The sequence below is a fragment of the Mus pahari genome, chromosome 13 (assembly GCF_900095145.1).
Source record: "Mus pahari chromosome 13, PAHARI_EIJ_v1.1, whole genome shotgun sequence".
Lineage (NCBI taxonomy): Eukaryota > Metazoa > Chordata > Mammalia > Rodentia > Muridae > Mus > Mus pahari.
Window position 1 is genome coordinate 88810771 of NC_034602.1, and position 25234 is coordinate 88836004.

Here is a 25234-nt window from a genome sequence, read left to right on the forward strand (position 1 = left end):
TGTCTCAAAAAACAAACAAACAAACAAACAAAAAAACCTACTAAGAACATACAAAGTGTCTTTCATTCTTAAACTAAGTGTCCTTGCTCTGCCTCACAGTACAGTGTAAGGGGGCCAGCAAGAAGGCTCAGAAAGCAAGGCACTTGCTGCCAACCCTCACACCTTGGGTTTGATCCTGGGACCAACACAGAAGTTGAGAATCAAATCCTACAAGCACTGGCACACATGCCCCTCTCCACATAAACTTCTACAAGATAAAAACAGTCAGGCACGATAGTCAGGCATGGTGTGCACACCTTCAATCCCAGCACTCACAAGACAGAGGCAAGTGGGTCTGAGTTCAAGCTACCCTGGTCTACAGAGCTAGGTCCAGGACCGCCAGGAATACAGAGAGATCCTGCCTTCAGAGAAAAAAAAGGGAAGAGTGTCTGTGTGTGTGTGTGTGTGTGTGTGTGTGTGTGTGTGTTCTTTTCTTTATTCATAATTAACTTTAAAAATATACTTTATTTGCCCAAAAATGCAATTACACAATTTTTTACAAGTTTTCATGTCACTATCATTATTTCTTAAACTTTCTAATAATCGTAATTACAGACTAAAGTAAACATCAGGGCTGAGATGTAGCCCACTTGGTAGAGTGCTTGCCTAGCACGCAGAAAGTCCTGAGTTCAGCCTCAGGCACTGCACAAGAGGTGGCGCTTGTCTCTAATCCCGGCACTCATGACAAAGAGGCAGGAAGGGCACTTGCTCAAGGCTATTTTTGGCTATTAGTGAGTTCCAGGCCTGCCTGGGCTACAAGAGACCGTGCCTCAAAATAGAATAAAATAAAATGAAACCATTTAATAATAACATGAACCTAAGGCTGAGTCTCATACCTGTGAGAAGAGGAGAATGTGGCACAAGACTTCATATCCAAGGATGGGTCCGAAAGGTCCAGCTCGAATATCTCAAGGGAAGCATTGGTACTAAACGTCGCATCCAACTGCTGAGCAGATGTTCCTACAGAAAACATATGGATGGTAACTACAGATGCAAAATGAAGACTCAAGAGTGGCATGAAAGAGAAACTAAAAACATGCTTTTAATTGATGTCATGAATTCATCTGTGATGAGACCTCAGCACATACAACCCTGAGCATGGCTAAATGACTGCAACACTAAGATCTGACAAAGGGCTAAGAGTGGGTAGTTATAGACAACTGTTTGAAGACTCTTTTGAAACTAAGGAGTAGATTGGGGGTTTGGGGGAAGGACTGGGCAAATAGGAAGGAGAGGAACTGCAGTCAGGATGTAAGGTAAATAAATTAATTTTTAAAGAGCAGCTCTCTGTTAAAAAATGCTTCTGTCAAGTTTGCTCATCATTCACTGAAACTTTGTCATTTGCTGTTCTAACTACCTGTGTGCTAAAGATGAACATGCTTCCAGTGCACTGGGAAAGATGCTATGTGACAATGACTAAGGCTGAGCAGCACAAGGCACGGCCACCAAATTCAGTGAAAGGGAGAGGGAGGGATCTTGCTGGAGAGTGACAAAGCTTTCAGGAGACAAAGCTGGAAGTAAAGCTTAACTACAAATAAGAAGACGGCAGCCACAGAGAAAGGGTGCACAGTCTTTTCTCTTGCGCTTACCTGTGGCTAGGTAAATGGGGTGGTTCTGGGCAGGGCTCCATGCCTGCATAGCTGTACGATCTATCTCCTTTAACTTCATTCTGCCAAATGAACATTTTACAGAGAAATATATGAGCATATAACCCAGAATATTAAAAAAATACACAGAAACAAACCACTACAGTATTAATAATGTCCAAATACCAATAATACAACTGTGTCATGTTGGAAATGTCTAATATTAGACATCAACTGAGGAACTTGGAACAAATATTCTGTTATTCTAATTCTTTACAGATCATACAGTTGAGTCCCTGCAGTCTGAAATTACTGGGACCAGAGGCTTCAGATTTCAGAGGTTCTCTATTACTGGGATATTTTCCACCCCTTACTGGCTGAGCATGCAGATATATAAAATCTAACATGCTTCAAAATACGAAACTCTTCAGATGTTTCAATTAAGTATGCTCAACTTACAGTCCCTTATCTAAAATAACAGTCTATAAAACACCCCAGGAGAATAAAAACAATTAGCCCAAGTTATACACGCACTTCTCAAACTGACGGGAGCTTATCTGTCAGGAGTAAGGAACCCAACATGATAAACGAGATGATCTTCTGGGGTGATTACACAATGACTAAGCCTGTTTTAAAGTCATTCTCACAGTTAAGCGTGGTGGTGTATGCCTATAACACCAGCACTCAGCCAGTTGAAGGAGAACCATATAGAGGTCAATGCCAGCATGGGCACACAGTGAGTTCCAGGACGGCCTGTGCTACAGAGTGAGAGCTCCCTCAAAGGAATAAACTCAGTGACTAGACCAAGTCTAAACTGTGCATATATAATTTTGATTTTCAAAAACAGTCTTTATGAGGCTAAAGAGATGGCTCGGTGGTTAAGAGCACTTACATCCCGTGTAGAGGATTCAGGTTCTGTTCCCAGCACCCATACAGTGGCTCACAACCACCACCAAATCTGGGTCCAGGGGCTCCAACTCATTCTTTTGACCTCCATGACATATGGTACATATGCACTCAAATAAATACACATACCTATAAGCTAAAGAATAATAACTAACTGGGTGTAGTAGAGCACGCTTTTAATTCCAGCACTCTAGAGACAGAGCTAGGTGCATCTCTGTGAGTCTGAGGCCAGCCTGGGCTACAGAGTGAGCTCCAGGCCAGCCAGGGCTACATAGTAAGGCCCTGTCTCAAAAACCAAAAGCAACAACCCAATAATACCAATAATAATAATAGCAATAAATCTTTAAAAGTCAGTTTTAGAGCAGTTTCAGGTTTGTTAAATGCATAAAAAGTACAGATACAACAACTGTCCCCTCCCCTCTAACACCCAGAACACTTCTTTCAACCCACGAGCCAATGCTGACTGCCATCCAATTCACAATTTATATGAGGGTACACATTCAGTGTACACTTCATGGTTCCGACAAGTGTATAATGAGGTATATTTACCATTATAGTATCCTACAGGGTAGTTTCCCTACCCTAAAATCTGTATTCTGCCCTGCCTATATACATGAAACTTACATAATGATTTTTTTGTGAACTGTAAAAGGGTATGATCTATTTTCAGGGCCCACAGTGGTATATTAATCAATACTTTCTTGTCCAAACTATATGTGTTTTTCATATCCATATGTTTTCTTGTCTATCCTGAACCAAAGCAAAGAATTTCCAGCCTCCTGTCAGGAAGCAACTCACATGCTCGTCTGTTCCTCCTGTTAGTCCCACAGCTTCATTACGTTCATTTCTTATCCTACAGATCACACAGATACTGAGCATACATGTCAAATATATCCTTAGCTTTATGAAGGAATGGAGCCTTACTACCTTTTAGCATGAATGCAAGTACTGTCTTTCTTCTTCAGACCATGATCCATATACAGTTCAGAAAAGAAATCAATATGTAAGTTCCACGTATATATGAAGGAAGGGAGGAACGGAGGGAAAAGAGGGCAGAATACAGATCTTAGGTTAGGGAAACCACCCTGCAGAATACTATTAATATATCATGAGTATGTGTTAGTGTGTATAAAATGCACAAGCACGGCATGCCTTTAATCCCAGCACTTGGAAGGCAGAGGCAGGCGGATTTGAGTTCGAGGCCAGCCTGGTCTACAGAGTGAGTTCCAGGACAGCCAGGGCTACACAGAGAAACCCTGTCTCGAAAAAAAAAAAAAAAAAAAAAAAAAAAAAAGCACAAGCACATGAGTGTGTATATGTGTGTGCCAGCAATACACCTGAGAAGCTATCCACCTTCTTTTGTAAGACAGTGTCTCTCTCTTTTTTTTAAAGATTTATTTATTTATTTAATGTATGTGAGTGTACCACCATTGCTCTCTTCAGACACACCAGATGAGGGCATCAGACTCCATTACAGATGGTTGTGAACCATGTGGTTGCTGAGAATTGAAATCGGGACCTCTGGAAAAGCAGTCAGGGCTCTTAACCGCCGAGCCATCTCTCCAGCCCAAGACAGTGCTTCTCAGTACAGCTAGGCTATGTGGTGGTGAACCCAGGAGTTCACTTGTCTCCACCTCCCCAACTCTGGGTTCTAAAGTGCGGGCCATCGTGACCAGCTTTGTTATCTGGTTTTATAACCTGTATTCTGCTAGTGTTCATTCTTTTTATGTAGCTATTATCTTTTTCTAGAACTTTCTGATTTTCATTTCAATATACTTCTGGTTCTATCTTGTAATTGTAAATAATTTTATTTAATGGTATTAGTCCTCAATTTATTCATTAACTCTAGCTGTACATGTGAAGTTAGCTCAAAAAATCTTATCTAAATTTAATTTTTATGTATATGGATGTTTTTCCTGTACATATGTCTGTATACTGTGTATGTACACATACACAGTGACCATAGGGACCAGAGGGCAGTGTCAGTCACTGGAATTGGGGTAAGAAGTGGTACTGCTGAGCCATCTCAGGCCTGGCTCACATAATCTTACTGCTGCTCTAGTGATCCTAGTTACGTCAAGAGCATCATCTCTCAGGATTTACCTTTGTGCAGCTAAATATGCTTGCATTTCTACTGATGCATTTGTCAGCTTTGAAAGATGCCCTCTGACTCGGGTCATTACAGATACAGAAATGTACCAACTCTTACACCCACTTTCCCCTTCTCTGCATGCACGAGCTCATCCCTGCGTTCCTGAACCATTCCTCTAGTAAGGAAGCGCTCTTGGTGCTCTGTGGCTGCACTCTGCACTCAGGGACCTACGTGCCCTTCAGAGGAGCAAGGTCACTTCATTTGCCTCTTTAGAAGGGCTGCAAACTTGAGTTGTATGCATTCAAATTGTTTCTACTTGAAGATTTTATACATCATAAAATTAAGGTATAGAAAGTTAGGTAATTTGTGCATGTTGACAAGAAACAGCCAAGTGTGGATTCAGAAGTTTAACTCCAAAATTAAACTGCCTATGTTTGGGTATTTAGTTTTTCTATCATCATCATCATCATCATCAAAATTGTGTGTACACACACACACACACACACACACACATATATACGGCTATAACTGAGTGGTTAGAGTGCTAACCTAGCATGCCACAGGTCCTGTAGCCCCAGCACTCAGAGGAAGTGGGACCATCAACAGTTCAAGGACATACATACTCTGCCTCAACTATTTCCTGGACAGACTAGGTCCTCGGGACCCTGTTTTAAATCAACAACAATAAAAAATATTAGATTAAAAAAAATACTAAGAAAGGCAGGCAAGGTTGCTCAGTGGATAAAGGTTGAGGTGGCAAACCCAGCAGCCTGTGTTTGACCTTGAGTGTGACACCCAGGGTACAATGGACACCAACGCTATCCTCGGACCCCACCTGCACACAGGGCACACCTGCACCCACACACGCACATACAAATAGTAATTATTTTAATCTAAAAATAAAAACATTATTATTCCAATGAAACAATAACACGGTGATGCACCAACATTCAAGCACATGGAAACTAAGAGACAAGAAGCTCATTTTAGAAGTTAGGTGTGATGGCGCACACCTGTCAGGTCAGCGCTCCGCAGTGGAAGCAAGAAGAAGAGTTCAAGGTCATCTTCCACTACAGGGCAAGTGTGAGGCCAGCTCAACTACAAGAGACCCTGTCTCAAAGAAAGCCAACAAGAAACCCGTTTTACAAAGTGCTAGAGACAAGCTGGGCACAGTGCTACACACCTGCAGGAGGTCAGGAGTGCCAGGCCAACCTAGCGACAAAAGGCCATCTTAAAAACCTGGACGGAGAGCCTGGTTTACATAGTGAGTTCCAGGACAGCCAGAGCTACAGAGTGAGGCCCAGAATCAACACAACAAACAATCAACAGGGAGAAAACACAGCAAAGGCGGGCTAGGTAAGGCAGGGTTACACACTTGCACTTCATGGGTAAACCGTGGTCAGCGCCTCGCCCCCCTGGTTTGGGAGCCTAGCTCTGCTACTATTAAATATGATGTTAGATGTTGCTTAGCTCTTCTGGACCCCATTTCTACACTTGTAAAAGGTGACTACCTCATGGGATAGTATGAAATTTAAACAGGATAGCATGTATTATAGAGAACCAAATAAAGTGCCCTGTACATAGATTAGTGTTTGACGTACTTATGCTGTAATTCTAATTTTTCAGGAAGGAAGGAAGGAAGGAAGGAAGGAAGGAAGGGAGGGAGGGAGGGAGGGAGGGAGGGAGGGAGGGGAGTCACAGATCTGAGTCTATCCTGCACTACAGAGCAAATTCAAGGCCAGCCTGGGCAACAGTGAGACCCTGTTTCAGAACAGAAAGTAAAGAGAGGTAATGTTCTAATTCTATCATTAGGCAGGAGACAGTTGGACCAGGGTGGCTCACTGGACAGTCTAGCCAAGTTCCAGGTTTAGCAAGGGTTCCTGCCTTTAAAAAAATGCAAAGATGGCTCAGAAGTTAAAAGCACTGACTGCTCTTCCAGAGGTCCTAAGTTGAATTCCCAGCAACCACATGGTGGCTTTAACCATCTATAATCAGATCTGGTGGCCTCTTCTGGTGTGCAGCATACATGCAGGCAGAACACTATATACATTATAAATAAATCTTAGTGGAAAAAAGTTTTAAAAAACTGTTGGGAAATGCTTCATATTTAACCATAATAATATTAAATGTAAATTTTTTAAAAAATGAAAATGAAGAGCAATAGAAAAGACACCCACCGCTGACCTCAGGCTTCCACTATGCACACAGGAGCATGCATCAGGTAGCAGATGCATATGGACACACACACACACACACACACACACACACACACACACAGGGTGGGGGGGGGGTCAGCTCTGGTAGGACACCAGTGGCTAGCCTGTAAAAAGGCCCTGGGTTCATGTCTCAGTATCAAAAAAAGGGGGGGGGTTGGGGATTTAGCTCTAGCAGGTGCAAGGCCCTGGATTCGGTCCTCAGCTCTGGGGGAAAAAAAAAAAAAAGGCAAAGGCTGGCTATGATGTACTAAAAGCAGTCAGGTCTGCATGTTTGAGGCTAGTTGGGCCCTACACAGTAAATTCCAGGCCAGCCAGGGCTACACAGTGAGGCCCAGTTTAAAAAAAGATGACTTTTTATCTGAGACTTAAGATCATCCTAGGTGAAAAAATTCTGATTTTGTAAGGAGCCCCACCCCCCTGCAAAAAGAACAACAACAAAAACCCAGGACCTCTTTTCTTCTCACAAGCCTTCTTCCTCCTGCCAGTCACTGACTGGTTCCAGCTCATTTATGGAGACTGCGTTCTGGTGGGCCTCAGAAAGCTGACTGTTCATCTTCTCAGTCACACTTGAGGCATTTTATAGCACCGTATCATCCTTTTGTAACTATCCCATTAGCACAGGTGATTTATGGGGTTTTTTTTTTTCAGTCTGCCTTTTTACAAACTGCTTTATGTACGTACCATCATGTCAATTTTCAATCAGGTAATAAGTCTTACTCCTTTGGGATTCAAAATTGCTTAGGCTGGGGCCAACGAGATGGCTCAGTGATTCAAAGTGCCCACTGCGCACCGAAAGCCCAGGGTCAGTTCCTAGCACCCACACAGCAGCTCCCAACTGTCTGTAACTTCAGTTCCACAATCCTCATGAGGCCTTCTTCTGGCCTATGAGGGCTTCCTGAATGCAAGTGGTACATATCAATGGGCCAAAGTATAGAAAAACAAACACAAAGCCAAATTTGCGCAGGGTAGTCTGAGGTATGGAAAAGGTATATGGAAGTTTTGTTTTAACTTTTAATGTTTATATACAAGGGAAAACAAACACACTAATGACCTAGATAAGCTAAAAAAAAAAACAAAAAAAACAAAAAAAACAGCATCAAATAAATCTTTTTTATTAATTTTTAACTGCTTATACAATCTCATAAAAAACAAAATGACAGCAAGGAGTGGGTAGGAGTTAATTTTAGAATAATTTCTAAAAAGGAGAAACAAATTGTTATTTTTTTGAAGCTGGGGTTTGGGTTTAGAAATCATTAGTAAAGCAAACAGAGCCCTAAAATCTCTAGATAGATAGATAGATAGATAAGATATTCTCACTAGAATTACAGTATACTTACCGACAGCAAAGGTCCAAGGGCTACCTAATTCCTGAATGTTTAGTTAATGTGTAACACAGAGATAACCACGGGACATAAAGTGGCTAAGTCAGAACCCAAAGCATTCCTAGGTGTATCCATTTCTTTGCTCTAACGCTCAATGTGCTAGTAAAGACTATTCCCCTTATTAACCTATGCAGAACAAAGATTCAGTGCAGCTGCATGGAAAGAAATCCCTGTTACAATGATGGCCTACACCTATGCAGTCAGCTATAAATCAAATGAAACAAGAATACCCTACTCCATGTATTTACAAACTAAGTTTCCAGTTTCACTGGATTGTCTTTCACAACGATTTCATTGCAGATGACTTTCTTAGAACATGAGGAACAGAATGAAGCCATCTCTGCTTCTCAATGACAATCTCTCTTTATAGTTTTGTGTAGCTTTTCAATACTACGCAATTATATTCGCATTGCGCATAACTCATTTAAAAGCATTTTACCCAGGACATAATCATTCTAGAAACAGGAAATGAGAACTCTGAGGACAGTGGCTAGTTCATCTCCACCATCTGCAAGTCAGGATTACAGCAGAGTCGGTAGACTGAGGCCAGGACAGACACCCTCTGCTTAACCTCAGCCTGAGTCTCAGCTCCAACACTCATGTCACTGCATCTTTGTGGTTTTGCTCCTCCCCCACAAAGCTATCCACATTATATCTTGTGAGAATTAAATGAGGTTTTAGAGTGTTTAGGACACTGTCTAGCTCATAGTAAATAAATACAACTAACAGCTATTCTGAAATCACAATTTAAAGGGCGGGGAGAAAAGGCTTATCCGTTAAGGATGCTTCTTGTTCTCAATTCACAATTTAAACCGTTTATCCCAACAAGTCATCTACGTGCTAGGTAAGGTGGCACAGAGGAGTGTAACCCTAGTACTGGAAACTAGAGGTAGGAGATCAGCAATTTTGGGCCAGCCTGGGCTAAACAGATAAGGTCTCAAAAAACAAGCAAGTAAACAAACAAACAAAGCAAGAGTTAGGGATGCAGCTCACAGTGCATACCTAGAATATCCAAGGTCCTGGGTCTTTCTCCCTTCAATAAAAAAGAAAACAAAAACCATCCAAAACCTAACATCTAAGGAACATTATGTTCCAGACAAGAACTCTTATTTTTTAATTCAGTTTCTCTCCATGATAATTGCATTGAATTAGGTGGAAACTTTCTTCTTTCTAGTGACTTTCTTTAGTATTTTTAAGTCATATGCATATGTGTTTGTGTCTATGTAGGTGACTTGCAGGTGACTGTGAGCCACCTGATGTGGGTGCTCCCCAGGAAGGGCAGCGTGTGCTCCTAGCTCCTAGCTACCTCTGCAGTCCTAAACTCATTTTCACATTGCAAGTTTTATGTGGTAACGTGAAAGCCAACAGTACAGCCAACAGTACTACTCTGTCAAAAAATGGCAACCTTGCCAACAGCTGCCCCACACCTCCGAAAGTGCGAAGTCAGAGGTGAGGGACTCAGCACCTTTGAGTCTTACAGGAAGAGTGCAAATCCCTGCCTGGGACCATTTGTAGTAAAGGTCCAAGTGGGCGGAATAACTCAGAGGACAGGTAGATTTGTTCTCCAGGAGTTCCTAAGCACTATCAGCTGTTCCAGGCTCGCGTCACTCAACCAAACTAAAAAAAATGTTATCTTACAAATCTACAAGATAAGATGTTAGGAGAAGAAGTTAATCTACAATAAAAAAAAAAAAAAAAACTTCCTGAATGGTGGTAGATGCCTGAAATCCCACAGCTCCAGAGGTTAGAGAAGGGGGGTCTGAATTCAAGGTCATCCTTAGCTAATCAATAAGTTTAAGACTACTCTGGGCCACATGAGACCCTATATCAAAGAATGAAGGAAAAGTAGAAGAAGAAACAAAAAGAAATTAATTTAGCTGTATCACTTGACAAGTCTTTAATGTGGGATTTTAGAACCTCATGAAATTACACAGAAAATCCTGCCCAGGTATGTGCATACAGTGTACACTTGCCTTTCCAGGAAGATAGCCTACTGCTTCCAAAGGGGGTAAAAATGCCAATAGATTGAAAACCATTGCTTTTTACAGTTCACAATGTCTTTCTACTCTTACATGTTTCAGGGGTAAAAAAACTGTTTACAAAATTAGCCAGTGAAATCCAAAACTTATCGCAAACCTCACATTTCCACACTCCATAATGTGTAACATTCACAATTTGATAGAAAATTATCCAAAAGTTCTCATTCCCTGCAAACCTTTCTTGGTTTGTTGTAACGAAGAGAAACAAGGACAGAATTACTTAAAAGGGCAGTACACTTTAGCCAACTCCTGAATGATCAGGATCTAGGGGATATCGTCACATGAGCGAGCTTCTAATTATATATATATATATATATATATATATATGTTACAATTGTAGACAAAGAACTAAGCTTCAGCTTTGTATAGTTTAACAATTTGGAGGAACTATCAAAAAAAAACTCTTGCAACTTCCAGGAAGACCTGTAGAATTAGTTCTACGAGCTCACAGAAAAAGTTTATATGCCCACAAGTCCAGGCAATTATTTTACAACTGCCTCACAATGTAATTTAATACAACAGCAGCAAAATCATATACTTTTGAAGCACAGGCTGTGATTAGCGACTGCTGTCCCTAAATAATACAATCCTAGTTAAACGATCGTAGTCTTCCTTTCAAATCTATGGACCTTTAAATCTGGCAACAGTTCAAACACAACACAAAAATCTCGACCTAAGTGAAGTCAAAGAAACCATCCCGAGGTCTGTTTCCCTTCCGTGCCCTTGGGGATCGCACCACTTTGTGCACAGGGTCTGAAAGGCTCCTAACCTCAAACTCACTCCCGAGCAGGGCAGCCTGGAAACGTTGGCAGAGGATGACGGGCGCGATCACCGGGCTGCCGCGACTCCAGGCGTTGTCCCGGCGGGGCCGAGACGAGACCGGGGCGCACCGTCAGCGGAGAACGGGCCTCGGGCCTCGGGCCTCGGCAGCGGACGCCGAACCTGGCGAGGGGCAGGAAACGAACGGCGGACACACCCGGCGGACCTCAGCGACCAGTCCTGCGTTCGCCGGCGAGCGTCGGCCTCTCCTCGGATCCGCCGCCGCCGCCCCTCCTCCGCGGCCCAGGGCCACCTCCGAGCTCCGCTCCAACGTGGCAGCCGCAGCCCCGCCTGCGGGCCGCCACTTCCGGGTGCGGCAACTCGCCACGCCCACCCGGCCGGCCGGCACTTCCGGGAGCCGCGGCTCGCTCCTCCCACCCCGCGGGACAGCACTTCCGGGAGCAGCCACTCCGGTAGGCTAGTCCGGCGGAGGTGAGGATTCAGCCGCGCGGCGTGAGGAGGCGCCTAGCTTCAGGATGCATCCGCTTGGCGGAAGATCAAGGGGAAGTCGCGCTGGGCGTCTCCGTCGGGGAAAGAGAGCGGTGACCGCGAGGACGCCACGTAGCACTCCTGTGAGGCGTCAGCAGCTGCTGGCGACAATACCCACACTGGACGAGGCGGGCGAGAACTGGGCTGCAAGGACGCGACTAAGTTAATTATCGGTTCTGGGTCTTCCCTTGGAGAACTTAGTGATTTTGTCGCACACACCCAGAGGCTATTATACTCTATAGAGGCTTAGCTGCGTGAGTGAGGTATAGCGAATGAAGTTCGTATTATTAATATGTCAATAACAATCCATGGTATTCAGGCCTATTAGCACTCGCCCTGGGCTAACAGAACAACAAAACAAGCATCCGTGTGTGTGTGTGTGTGTGTGTGTGTGTGTGTGTGTGTGTGTTGCTCTCAGATTGGAGCATTGAGATTTTCGATTAGGGTATTTCGATTACTGGATATAAACCAGTAACTGGAAATGTAAAAGCTGGTCTGTAGAGCAAAAGAATGAAATGGGTGCTGAATTGGGCATCCCATGCATTTTATGCCACCATACTCAAGAATAGAGGCAGAAAAGAAAGATAAGGAGTTCGAGGCTAGTCTAAATTCAGGTCATCCTAGGCTGCAAGGGAGCCTTTCTCGAAAAGCAAAAGAAAATATAACACCAAAGGCTGGAGAGATGGCTTAACAGTTAAGAGCACTTGCTGCTCTTACAGAGGGCTTGGGTTTATTTCCCAGAACCCATATGGCAGTGCACAACCATTTGTGACTCCAGTTTTAAAGGACCCTACACCATCTTCTGACCTCCAGCAATATCTGCTTGCAATAAAGCACATACATAAATACAGGCACTCAACACATAAAAAGTGAATAAACCGTAAACAACAAAAGAAATTAGGTGCTGAAATTCCCTATCCTAACTTAAGCTAGCTCTAGTATATTTCTGTAAATTTTAACAAGATGAGGTTTGTTTGGGACCCTTAAAAGATATTACTATCTCCCTTAGAGCTTCCAACTTTAACAGATGTGTTGACTGGTTGTACTTTTCATTTAGGGTGGAATTATTTCATCAGTGAAATCAAACCAGATGAAAATCACTTGTCATATAAACTATTAGCACCTGACTGAACTGAGGTCTCTTAACATATTACCCTTGTTGACCACACCCAACTCTCCTGTAACACCTTGCTTATAGACTCCTTACATGAAAGTAATGCTTCTTTATTGAACACAAACTATCAGCAAGCTGGACTTTGAGGCAGAAGCAGGAAGATTTCGAGGCCAGCCTGAACTGCATGGTGACACTTGCCTTCCCATGAGGGTATAGTTTATAGTAGGAGTTTTTGCATAGCATACACAAAGCTGCTTGAGCCCTAGCAACAAGCAGGTAGTCGGAAGTACTGGAAAGTGGAAATGTCTTTCATTCGCCCCCTCTGTGTCCTACATATGTATTTCACTTTTAAAAACAAGTTTACAGAGCTGAGAAAATGGTGGCCCACCCAACCCCAGCATGAGGACAGGACCTATGTATCAGCTTAGGGCAGCAGCCAGCATCTGTCACTCCAGCAGAAGAGGGACGGAGATAGGCAGTGTTCCCCAATATAACAAACAGCTGTCCATGAACTTGCTATCCTGTCTAAGGTTCCTGAGTGGCTGGGATTCAGAGTCCTGTACCATCAGGTTGACTGTGGGTGGCTGGTTTTACAAGTGACAGTTGTACACTATCAGCATTTGCAAAGAACCCTACACCATCTTCTGACCTCCAGCAATATCTGAGGAAAAACTAGTACCATTCACAAGTCTTTTAGCTCATCTCAGTGAATTTATTAATCATGCCTTGTTCAATGAAAATGAAACTTTCAGAAAGAAAAGTTCATTTCCAGACTGATTTACTCATTGAAGCCAGAATGGAGGTAACTAAATACCTATGTGGTGGATAGTCAGTAAAATTCACCATTCAGATAGGAGACTGCAGGGAGAGGTGGCAGCACTGCCTGTTGCATGGCTCTTGATTCCTGAGATGCAAAGAAGAGCAAGTCTGACTGGTTAGTGTTCTCTGTGGCATTGCTGTCACATCCTGCAGCACCTCAGAAAGGCATGATCGTGGCTGTTTAGGTCTCTTCTGGAGCTTCAGGCAGCATGAAATCTTTTTACTTTTAACTATGTGTATATGGGAGGGTGGGCAGGGCATTGATCCAGGTGTCAGTTCATCCTTGGTTCCTCTGTTAAGAACATTCGCTCTTAACCCTTAGGCCATGCCTCCAGCCCCTACATGAAATCTTAAAGCTGTCCTTACCTCCAGTTCATTTGTCAGAGAACAGGAGCAGTCATGACTGGCTTTTATCCAACTGCTAAGACGGGGCATAGGGCTCCAATTATGTAAGCTAGTTGTACTTTGACTTCGGGGGTAAATAGACCAGAAAGGAGAGGACAGCCTTAGGAGCCTCCTGCTTAAGTCATATAAACACCACTGGTAATTTTGTCAGCAACTTATTTTGTTTCACTGGGTTTTAGAAGATGACAGTGCAGGTACAACAGAGGAAGAGGGAAAGAACAAGGCATGGTGGCATGTGCCTATAATGCCAGTGCATGAAAGAGAGTTACAAAGACAAGTTGGAGGTCATGCTCAGCCTGGGCTGACATTCTCTCGAGAAGACATAGCAGCCTACAGTGAGCTGAGGAACACAAGTAGCCCATTACTGCTAAGTCAGCCCCAGAGAAAGAAATGATAGCACTTGAGGAAGTTCCTTCCAGAAACTCACCTCCCTACAGCAACAGAAGAGACCTGACCCCTGGGGAGAAAGGGGATCAGTGACCCCAACTCCTAATGGCATCTCCAAGAGATCACGAGCCCAATCAATATCCAAGGGACAACCCTCTAAAGGAGTGTTTTACCTTACTGAAGACTCCTGACAAGGTCATGAACCATGGGTTCAGTTACTGGACCAGATGTCATAAAATCCTTAGATGAAATCAGTCTCAGTGATGCAGGCAAGGGAAAGAATGTAGCAAAAGAGTGAGGTTTGGAGACTGATGAGGTACAGCCTGTTGGGTACACAGAGATTCTACCCCTCAGTGGCTGCCAACCCCAGAGGAGCTTGGGAAAGTGATGAGCTGCCTGACAAAGGGGACAGCAGGCAGGTCCCTACCAGACAAAGCAAGGCAGTTTGACCCTCGACATACACACAAGAATGATCAACTCTCCTACAAAGACCAGGAGCACTGATCGCCAACTAACTGAACAGCCCTGCTGGGGACCTTTGGGGGTCACCAGAAAGTTGCCCTGACCACTTGATTGAAGGAGAATCCTAACTCAGAGGAACAGGAGTTTCAGCTTTCCCCACACCCTTGTATGGGTAAGGAATGCTGTGGTTTGGAGCAGCAAGCAATAAAGAGCTCCCCAAGTCAGCAGGAGAATGTCTGTTACTATACTACAGACGACCAGCAGCTAAGACCGGCAGGGCTGAGTTGTGAGAGGACAAACTGGCTGTTTTTATTAGGCAGCTATGTCATGTAATGTGGCCCTGCAATGTAAATGAGGCCACTTGTTTGCCTGAGCTAGCCCACCACAGAAAGCAACTTGAACAGGAAGTTACAGTTGAGTTGACTGGCTGCAGTCACGTCAGTCCAACACAGTACTCTTGCTTTTTTTTTCTCCACAACACAGAGACTTCAAATTCACATTCACAAAGTTGGGCTCCGTAGTTAAGAGAGCTTGTTGCTCACCAGAGTTCAGCTCCACTGAGGGCACTGCTGGCAAACAGCATTACCATTACAAATAAATCATTACCATAAAAGGAAAGGTTTACAAAGACTTTAATTCTTTTGACAATTTTGACCTCTTTCTCATTTCAAACCATGATAAACAAAACTGTCACAAAGCATCCAGCAGTTTGTTCCATAATCCTTTGCACCATGTTTACATTTCAATAAAACACATTCTAATGTTTCAGTTTTTTTAAAAAAATTACATTTATTTACATATTGTATATATGTGGTCAGAAGACAACTTTCAGGAGTCGGGTCTTTTCTTCCACACTGTGCGTCCCAGGAATTAACAGAGGTCACCAGGCCTGTGTGAAGAACAAGTTTGTTAGAATAGGAAAGGCACAGGCCCCGGGGGAGTGCAGCAGCGTGGGTAAGCTCTGCACGCCTGGGCACTGGTCGCGGGTCACTGCGTTGTTATAGGCCATTTGGCATAGAATATTTTATTTATTTTCATCATTGGCAGAAATAAAGGATGTTTTGAACCAACTGTTTCATTGATTTTATGGTTTTGCTTCCCAGCTAATTCTAGTTTTCATACCACAGTCCTCTAAGTTATCATTTCCTTAAACATTAACTAATTTCGAGAAGTCTCTGTAGTTTTAGGTTCTCTAGGGGAGAAGGGACAAACCAGGGTGGCATAAGGAGCGGGTCGTTCACGGAAGTTCACAAAACTGAACTGCAGGCTGGCTAGTTCCCATCTCCCCTTAGCAATTTGTTCCTTTAACTGCTGGGTCATACCCTCTAATGTCCAAGTGACATTCTTCATTTAGAAAGAGATAAGCAGCCCTTTTAGCAGTCAGCAGGTCTGGTCCCCCACCAGCCCCCCATTTTGTAATATACCACCAGTCCCCATTTGGTCCTGCATGGCCATAGAAAAAGTACCCCTGTACAGCACATCCACCCCAGCCCTGACTCCTAATCCAACTAATGGGTGTGGCCTGTCTGCAGTAACACTTACCCAGGTGAGTTAGGCCAGGATACAAGTACATGTCCATTTACTAATGGGCACATTTCCTTCCACACATTAAGAAAATGCCCAGGCATGGATGACACCAGGGAAGACAGACAGTTACTAGCTCTTACACAGCCAAAGGTTTGGTCACACCGATCCCCAGTTATGTTTCCTACTGGTTGTATCCCCTCAAAGGTATTTCTACACAGCAGGACTGGGGAAAAACCAAGCCAGCAATCACAGAAACCCCAGGTACCTAAGAGACTGAGGCCAGCCTAGTAACTACATAAACAACTTAGTAAGTTCACAAATCCCTTACCTTATATAAATCTTCAAATTACTGAAAACATCTGTAAACGTTACTCTTACAAAAAATATCCTTTGATTTCACTCCTACAAGAAAAACAGACAAATCAGTACAAAATGACACCACTTATTTAAATCCTGACTCTGTGAGCAGCAATGGGGAAAGCTAATGTCAGGCAGCTACACTTGCTGAATATAAGCTCTACTTAGAAAAGCTTTGTTCCAAGTATCAATTCTCTAATGTAAAACGTCAAAAAATTAATAAAGCCTAGTCAAGTATTATAATATCTACTTTGTTCAGACCATCTCATGTCACCCTAGTACATCTTCTCATCAAGCAAACCATGTATGGAAATGCCTACCTTATATAATAAAACTGCTTATTTTGTGAGTATTTATTTTATGTTGTATGCAAGAGTGTTTCACCTGCTTGTGGGCAGAGAGGGCTTCAGATCCCCTGGGACTGGAGGTACAGGTGGTCGTGAGCAGCCATGTCAGTGCTGGGAAGTGAACCGTCTTCTGAAGAACAGCCAGTGCCCTTAACCACTGACCCGTCTCTCCAGTTGCTTTAAACACAAACAGTATTTTTTAGGGGTTTCCAACTAAGATCTTCCTAGCAGGTGTGGCCAGCCTGTAACCCAGATGCAATACCACGCACCTGAAAATAGCTACGACTGCAACCCAACAGTTGCAGTCACACTTAAGAACATCATGTGTGGTCTTGTTTCTGATAGCCCAATTGTGTTACTCTCATGCATCAACTTTGAAGGTGACCATGTTGTGACTCAACTTCAATGTCAGTCTTATGTGAGTAAAGTGGGTTCTATGGACAGGAAAAGTAATGAAAGGTCACCGGACAGCCAGTATTGGGCTCCTAATGTGTCTGCCAGTCTTGGGTCATCAGTCTGACTAAACCCAAGCAGCTGGGCACAACTGAGGTGTTCTTAATTGGATCCCTAGAGGTGGGAAGAACACACCTTCTGGTGACACACCCATGGAAGTTTTCTCCTTCCACCAGCTTGCCCACCTCTTGCTGGAATCAGAATCCAGTTCATGCAGATTCCAATGTTTCTCTACCATATCAGAACTCATAGACTGACCAACTACCAGCTTCCTGGCCTCTCATTGTTGAGCTAGCTGGACCACAGCCGTGAGGCTCCTTAGTAAATCTTTGATATATACATGTCTGTATGTATGTATCCATTCATCCTTTCAGTCCTGTGCCTTTAAAGAACCCAGACTGATTAACAGTATTCTACAGAGTATTGTGGGGTACTGGCTATGCACAGGCAGCCTGGTCTCCAGTTGAGCTGAGGTCTTGAACCCCAGTGTTACCCGATGGGTGGTCATTTCCACCAACAATGGGACGGTAGGCATTAGATCATGTATCCTGGACCCCTAGCTCCTGTCAAAGTTAACGCCCCCACAGCCCCCATGAGGGGCATGTGGCTAACAGTCACATAGACAATGTCCCAAGCTTCTGGCCAGACTCCTCCAGTTACCTAGCAACAGCAAAATAAGCAGCCCACACTATAAGAGGGGCTGTTTGGCCCCTCCTCGCTCTTAAGCTTTCACCTTTCTTACTCTCTATCTTTCCCTTCCCCCTTCTCTCTTCTTGGCAATGGCCGGTCTCTCTCTTTCCCCCTGCCTTTCTACAATAAAGCTCTAAAACCATAGACTGTCTCTGTTCATCAAGGCCGGACTAAAGACACTCGCCTGCGTGGGAACTACCCAGTGTCCTTCTTTCCCCGCCCTCTCTTCCAGCATCTCTGGAGCCAAGTACCGCCCCGGGGCCCCTATTCTGTTCTCAGCTCCTCCGCCATATCCAGCATGGGATGCTGGCGTGGTACCAGGGGCTGCCCCTTGTCCACCCCCCGCCATGTGGGGTCAGTGACTTCACACAGTCAGATGCCCACCAGGGGCCAGGTGAAGAGTGTTCGGCAATCCTCCTGCGTCTGACCGCCCAGAGCACAGGAACTCTGGCGGAATGTGGATTCTCTCCTACTCCCCTCTTTCCCACACATGCAGGGCAACGCAGAGTATCAGCATTCTGACTTCCTGATAGTCAATCCTGCTCATGAAGAGAAGCCAATGCCCACAAAGAGGCAAAGACGCACCACCAATGGGACAAGGACTGTGTAAACATATGCTTATCACACTCTATAAACCAAGCCTTGGGGGAGATGTAAACATACTTCAGTAATGTTAAGTACTTGTACAGTTGGACCACAGTCCTACTCCAAAAGTACTAAGCATGGGGATACCTAATTTTATTCTAGTCTAGTTCCACCAGCTTTTCCGATTACCCCCATAATTGTTCCAGATAACAACAAGGAAGGCATCCTGATTACAAACACTTTAAATGCCCTAGGAACTTTCCACATACATAAACCATATGCAAACATAGGCAAGAAAAAAAAAATCGAGTACCTCAAGAAAAATGTGTGAATTAGCGGCCAGCCTGGTCTACAGAGTGAGTTCCTGGTGAGCCAGGGCTATGCAGACTGTCTTGAAAAACCAACAACACACCACTAGGCTGGAGAGCTGCCCCAACAGTTCTGAGAACTAGCTGCTCCAAGTAGCACGTGGCTCACAACCCTTCTAACTCAGTTCCAGAGGATCTGATTCCCTCTTCTGGATTCAGATACCAGGCATGGATTCAGTGCAGACATACATACAGGCATTAACACCCATACACAGAAACAATTTTAAAAAGGAACCACTTACTTAGACATGCATGCTCTTATACTCATTCCTGGATTCAAATACTGAATCCAAATGCTAAGTATAAATCCAAATCATAAATATGAAATAAACGGACACTTTAAGGAACCTTGAGAATGACTTACAGTAGGGCACAGCATTAAAGGCGCTGACAGAACTAGCCAGGAACCTGACAACAGTCAGATGCTTGAGAGGCACAGCGCTACCTCTCCAGTGGAGTCGACTGTTCTGCCCACAGGGCCATTGTGAGAAACAAGTGTGGAAAATAAAGGGTCAAACTGCAGTAAATTACCCGAAACTTAGAGGGAGTTACTGTAGAGACTGTTCCTAGCAGACATGGCAGCTTCACTCTCCAACTGCAGCTGCAGGGGATCTCAGATCCCTTACAGCCTTCTCAGGCACCATGTATGCACACGGTGCAGACATACACCCACACAGAGAAAGTAAATAAAGGACCTGTCATTAAGACAGATGGGCTGGGTTAGAAAAGCTTCCAAGTTGTCCTCTGACCTCCACACCAACACGGACACAATAATTATCAAAATAACATTTCTCTGCACCCCCAAAATAGGCAATTAAGGTTTCACTAAAGCCTTCAGGATTCCAGTCTTTACTTGCATAATCTTTCCCAGACCGTATCACTCAGAATATTTAATATATACAAATACAGATGACTATACCTTTCCGATATTTCATAATCATCTTCCAACATCACACATCTCTTCCAGACATCACCGAGAACACAATTCCTGAAAAAGAGAGATTTTAAATCATGTGCCAGGGGCTGATGCCTGTTGCTACAGCATCACCTTTAGGAAAGCTTACATATCCTCATTAGTTCCTCAATAATCACAACGGCTCATTATGTGAACAGCAGTGAAGAGTTTAATCATCGGATATGCAGCCACTAGCGGAAATAGGAAAGAGCTCACAGAGCTCTCCATGTCCATACAAGTTCTCTAATATCTCTTAAAGTTACTGTTATATTTAAGGGCCTGTGACATTTAAGTAAATGTGTTTTGCAGTTCCCCATTTGTCAGTATTACAATGTATCACATTACCAGATGAGACCGGGAACATTCAGAGCAGTACTGCCATAGACTTGTCAGAGAGACTATCAGGACCCCTGCATCTGTCCTAGGAGACACACAGCAGCAGGCACCCAATTAAACAGGCATCTCACTGACATGCTCCCAGGCTTTCTGCTCATGCAGCCCCCCTTTCATGAGCATCTCAGCAGACTATGTTTCTGAAACCACTTAGCCCGTGTGGTGGTCTGACATGGTCCCACACAGGCTCATATATTCACATGCTCTGTCCCCGGGTGAGCTGTCAGGAAAGGATTGGGAGGTGTGGCCTTGTTGGAGACCCAAAAGGCCATGCAGTATGTCTTGCTCTCTGCTGGCAAAGCAGAATGTAACTCTCTCAGCAACTGCACCAGCACCATGCCTTCCTGCCCAGCTGCCCCAGCTTATAGAACAGACTAACCTCCTACAACTGTAAGCCAGCCAGCCAGCCCTAGAATAATGGGGTAACCCCCTACAACTGTAAGCCAGCCCTAGCATGATGACTAACCCCCTACACCTGTAAGCCAGCCCAGCATGAGGGCTTCCTGTAAGAGTTGCTGTGCTCGTGTCTTCACAGCCTAGGATGCCTGCCTCTCCGGTAGTGTCGTGGAGCTCAGCGGTACCTCATGTTCTTTTACTATGCTAACAATGTAGGAAGACCAAAGTATTCTTCAGGTACTATTCACTTCACAAAATTTTCTCCAATCATAACATTGATACTTTTTGAAATTTTTATTTTTAGGTATAGCTGTTCTAACTGTGTGTTTCTTTGTGTGGCACTGACTGACTGACCGAGAACTTGGTCACTCTGCAGAGCAGGCTAGCAAGCACTCTGCCTCTCTAATCTGCTGCCTCTGCAGGGATTAAAGGCACACACTGCCATGGCTGCTGGCAATAGAGATGACCTCTTACCATTATTCTGTAGGAGAAAAGGCAGCCACAAAAACCCTATGCACTCAAGGAAAAAAAAAAATCCGATGTATGAGTCTATTGCCCCATCTGTCTGAATCATACACAACAGGTCATCTACAGACACAGGTGCTTCTAGGGACTGGGGGGGGGGGGGGAAAGGGACAGTTAATGTGAATGGAGTTTCTTTGGGCAAGAGAGAGTGCAGTTGGTAGAGCCTAGTGTTCGCAAAGCAAAGCCCTAAGGTTCAACCTCCAGCACATTAACTGGGCTTACAGGAGCCACCACTGGGGAGGTGAAGGCAAGATGATCAATAGACCAGTCAGGGCCAAGCTACACAGCGAGTCTAATCTAGCCCGGGTTACACGAGACATGTCTAAAAAACAAAGAATGATGTTCTTACAGGGCGAGGAGAGACCTCTACTCTAAAACCGGCCTGAACCTTTACTCACAGCTTCACGGGAGACCCATTCAGAAAGATCACCCCAGGTTGAAAGCAGACTCTAGGAGAAAAGCCCGGCTCAGTAAGATAATAAAACTGTATCTGTTCTAAAAACAAGCGCAGGTTGGTGATACAGGTGGCCGAAATCATGCACAAGTCCTGGGTTCGAGACCCAGCACTGCAAGATAAAAATCCAGATGTGCTGAGAGTTGCTTACACGAGGCTAGACGGAACCTCACTTAACTCACTGCCAATTGTGAAAACCCTCACTTAAGGAAAACCACAAAGCCTGTATTCTTGACAGTCAAGCAAACACTTGCACCATGGCTTCCCCAGCGCCCATCTCCCAGAAGTTCATGGGCTGTTTTTAAAATCTTCTAGTCCTGAAAGCTATCCACCCACGAGGCCCCATTCCTAACCTCCAGCAAAACTGCCTGCCCTAAGTTTCCGTATCAGTGCAGCTCCCACCGCACAGGAGCACAGCAAGGGCCCGAGACCTTACCTCCTTCACTAGCCACCTCCCATCTTCAGAAAAAGGGTTCTCTCCTTAGGACAGCAGAGCAGCGTCACTCAGGCTACTGTGTATCACATCCACAGCGCCAGGTCACACCGAGAGCTCCTGCGCCCCCTCGCCATCCGTGACCTACAAAAGAGACGAGACGAGGCCTGAGATCGCTCTTTTGTCCCGCCTGCTACTCAACACTCGGCGGACATCGCGACCTGTCCCTACCCATTTGGCGCCATGCTCCAATCAGTCCTTCCCCGGCGCGCGCCACCATCGCCAGGGCCAGGCAGGCGTCAGCTCGGTCCCCACCTCGCTACTCCCGATGGCCATGCTCGCCCAAAGCGCGATGGCGCCGGATCGCACTGGAGCAGGTGAGACCTGGAAGAAGCCGGAGCGCTAACAAAAGGAGGATCGAATGGAAGAGAGAACGCGCCCACGAAGGCCCCCAAAGGCGTCGGGCCTCTCCGATTGGCTGCTTCGACACAGCGTGACCTGCGATTGGCTAGGTAGGAGTCCCGCGCGTCCAAAGCCCGCCCTTCCGGTCGGGCCGCCCGTCCTCAGGCGGAACTGAGTTTACCACGACTCGAGCTCTCGCGGGAGCCCCGGGAAGGGACGTCGACGGGATAGGCTGGCCGGAAGTTGCTGTCCAGGACGCCGCAGCCCTGGGGAGTGCCCGCGGAGTGTCGCGACCTGTCCTCCGGCCGTGTGGGCGATCGCAGCCGCTGAGCGTGCGCAGCCGGACCTGGCCAGTGCTCCGCGTTCGCCTTCCGGCTTGAGGGACGTTGCTCAATGCTTCCCTTTGGGCGTTTATCGGGCATCTGACTTGGTGAGCGCCAGTCACCTCAGCCTTTCGGAGGGGTTGGTCAGAGTCAGCCATACCATGCTGAAGGCATACTGAGGAGAGAAGTAGGCAAAATCGATCCCGACGTAAACACCAGCTCCCGAGGAGGCCCTTTTTGGTCGGTTTGTGGGCTGCTGCTTTCCTTTTCTATCAGCCCGACCCGAGAAGGCACGTGAAGCCCAAGCAGACCCAGCCCTGCACTACGCGTGAGGCGTGGTCGCATTTTCTTACGATGTCAATTTGTTGAATTACAATAAATCCACACGTGATGCGAGTTCCTTTGGGTGTCATTTAGCAAGTGGGAAACGGGCAGCTTGTCACTGGCCAAAACCGATGCTTTTTCGTGTGTGTAGGCGTGTGTATTTGGAGGTGTGAGCACAGGTCAGGTCCCTGCGGACGCCAGAGGTCAACCTCAGCGGTAACTCCCGGAGTGAGCCACCTATTCTTCTGAGACAGTCCCTAACTGATACTCTGGGACTGGCCAGCTTTCTCCGCCTCCCCAGCACGGGGATGAAACCAACACCACGCCCGGGTTTTAAACGTGCTCACCGCATTGTCTTCAAGCTTATTACCGTCCAGGACTCACTTCCCACGTTAGATGGGTCCTTTCCAGTCCCTGTACTCAGAATGATCCCCCCCCCCCCCCAGACATACTCAGGGGCCCATCTCCTCCATGATTCTAGATTTTGCCAACTTAGAACACTCCCAGCCATCCGAAGTGCCAAACGTTAGGTTTTCCTGAACATTTCCTTCTTGACTCAGTTTTCGTTCGCCACACCCCACGCCCCGAGCATCTCAAGCTTGTCCATATTAGTCGGGAGGTGTGTGTTAGACCGGATCTGTGTGCTGCTTTTGATGAGTAGCCATCTTGGCTCTTCCTAAAGATAGCACAAGACAGTTTGGTCCTGGACCTGTAACATTTCATCTCCAATCTTGGAAATTCAGTCGGTTTTGTGGAATCTCTAACGCAGGAGAGCTTTTTTTGCCCTGGGCACTTGAGTTTTATTTTGTATTGTTTTTTGTATTTGTTGCTGTTTTGTTGAGGAAAGGTCTCGTATCCCAAGATGTCCTTAAAGGCCCAGTGTAGCTGAGGATGACCTAGAACTCTATCCACATGCCCTGGCCTCCTGACTGTTGGGACTGTATGCTGGTACTATTATACATACAAGGTGATCTTAGATTGCTAACTGCCCTGAATTTCTTTTCAAACAGAATGTATTTATTTTCTTTATCTGTGATAAACTGACTATTTCTTTGCTTTTGTGTAAAATCAACACTAGTTTCTACTCATCAAGACGCAAAATAACCCAGGAGAGTTACATAAATTATTTTATTGTATCCTCAAACCAACTTTTTGAATCTTGGCTCTTGTCTGAACTCACCTGAGCTCTTCATTTCTTGTGATTGTCAATGAAATAATTCAGATGAGGCACACAAGAGCACACTGTTGAAGATAAATGGGCTTTAGTACTAGAAAGTAAAGTCACCCAAAGGAGAGAGAAACAATGGCCAAAGAGACTGTTGGCATAAAAGCCTGCTCACAAGGGGCAAGAATGGGGCTGGAGAGATGGCTCAGTGGTTAAGAGCACTGACTGCTCTTCCAGAGGTCCTGAGTTCAATTCCCAGCATCCACATGGTGGCTCACAACCATCTGTAATGGGATCTGATGTCCTCTTGTGTTAATTAAAAACAAGGGGCAAGCACGGAGTGTGGTGGCTCACGCCTTTAATCCCAGCACACGGGAGGCAGAGACAGGCGGATTTCTGAGTTCGAGGCCAGCCTGGTCTACAAAGTGAGTTACAGGACAGCCAGAGCTATACAGAGAAACCTTGTCTCGAAAACAAAACAAAAACAAGGGGCAAGAATGGACACAGGCCAAGGAGATTCATGGTGCCAGCTGATATCCTTAGGAAGGGTTTAAAACTCAAATGTCTAGAACAGTTGGTTTGGTTTGGTTTGGTTGGGTTGTTTGTGTGTGTTTTTTTGTGTTTTGTTTCGTTTTGTTTTTTTGTTCCTCCTCAGGTGACTGACAAGCCCACTTAGAGTAGCTTTGGGAAGGGGTAGTTGCATTGTGTTGACACTAGGCACAGTTGACAGTTGTGTACACCTTTAATCCCAACACTCAGGAGACAAAGGCAGGTGGAGCTCT

At 45.1% G+C, this 25234-nt stretch overlaps 1 protein-coding gene and 1 long non-coding RNA gene across 12 annotated transcripts in view; both read right to left on the minus strand.

The window, feature by feature from the left end:
* The window catches only part of Sec31a (SEC31 homolog A, COPII coat complex component), a 57423-nt gene extending 46054 nt beyond the window's left edge, over window positions 1-11369 (minus strand). For 10 of the 11 annotated variants that reach the window (XM_029544921.1, XM_029544923.1, XM_029544917.1 and 7 more), the window contains exons 1-3: window positions 11030-11369; window positions 1629-1708; window positions 876-999 (exon numbers count right to left, since the gene is read on the minus strand). In XM_029544921.1, the coding sequence (XP_029400781.1) occupies window positions 876-999; window positions 1629-1707 (203 nt within the window). In that variant the 5' untranslated portion in view covers window position 1708; window positions 11030-11369. The remainder of the gene's footprint in view (window positions 1-875; window positions 1000-1628; window positions 1709-11029) is intronic. The other variant, XM_029544918.1, reaches the window with a different exon arrangement.
* A 4047-nt stretch (window positions 11370-15416) lies between these two features.
* LOC115065222 lies at window positions 15417-22648 on the minus strand. The gene is made up of 5 exons (XR_003845016.1): window positions 22470-22648; window positions 22242-22382; window positions 20002-20070; window positions 16611-16684; window positions 15417-15644 (listed from the first exon to the last, which is right to left on the minus strand). It is a non-coding gene; the product is annotated as an uncharacterized LOC115065222 (long non-coding RNA).
* Window positions 22649-25234: the final 2586 nt, after the last annotated feature.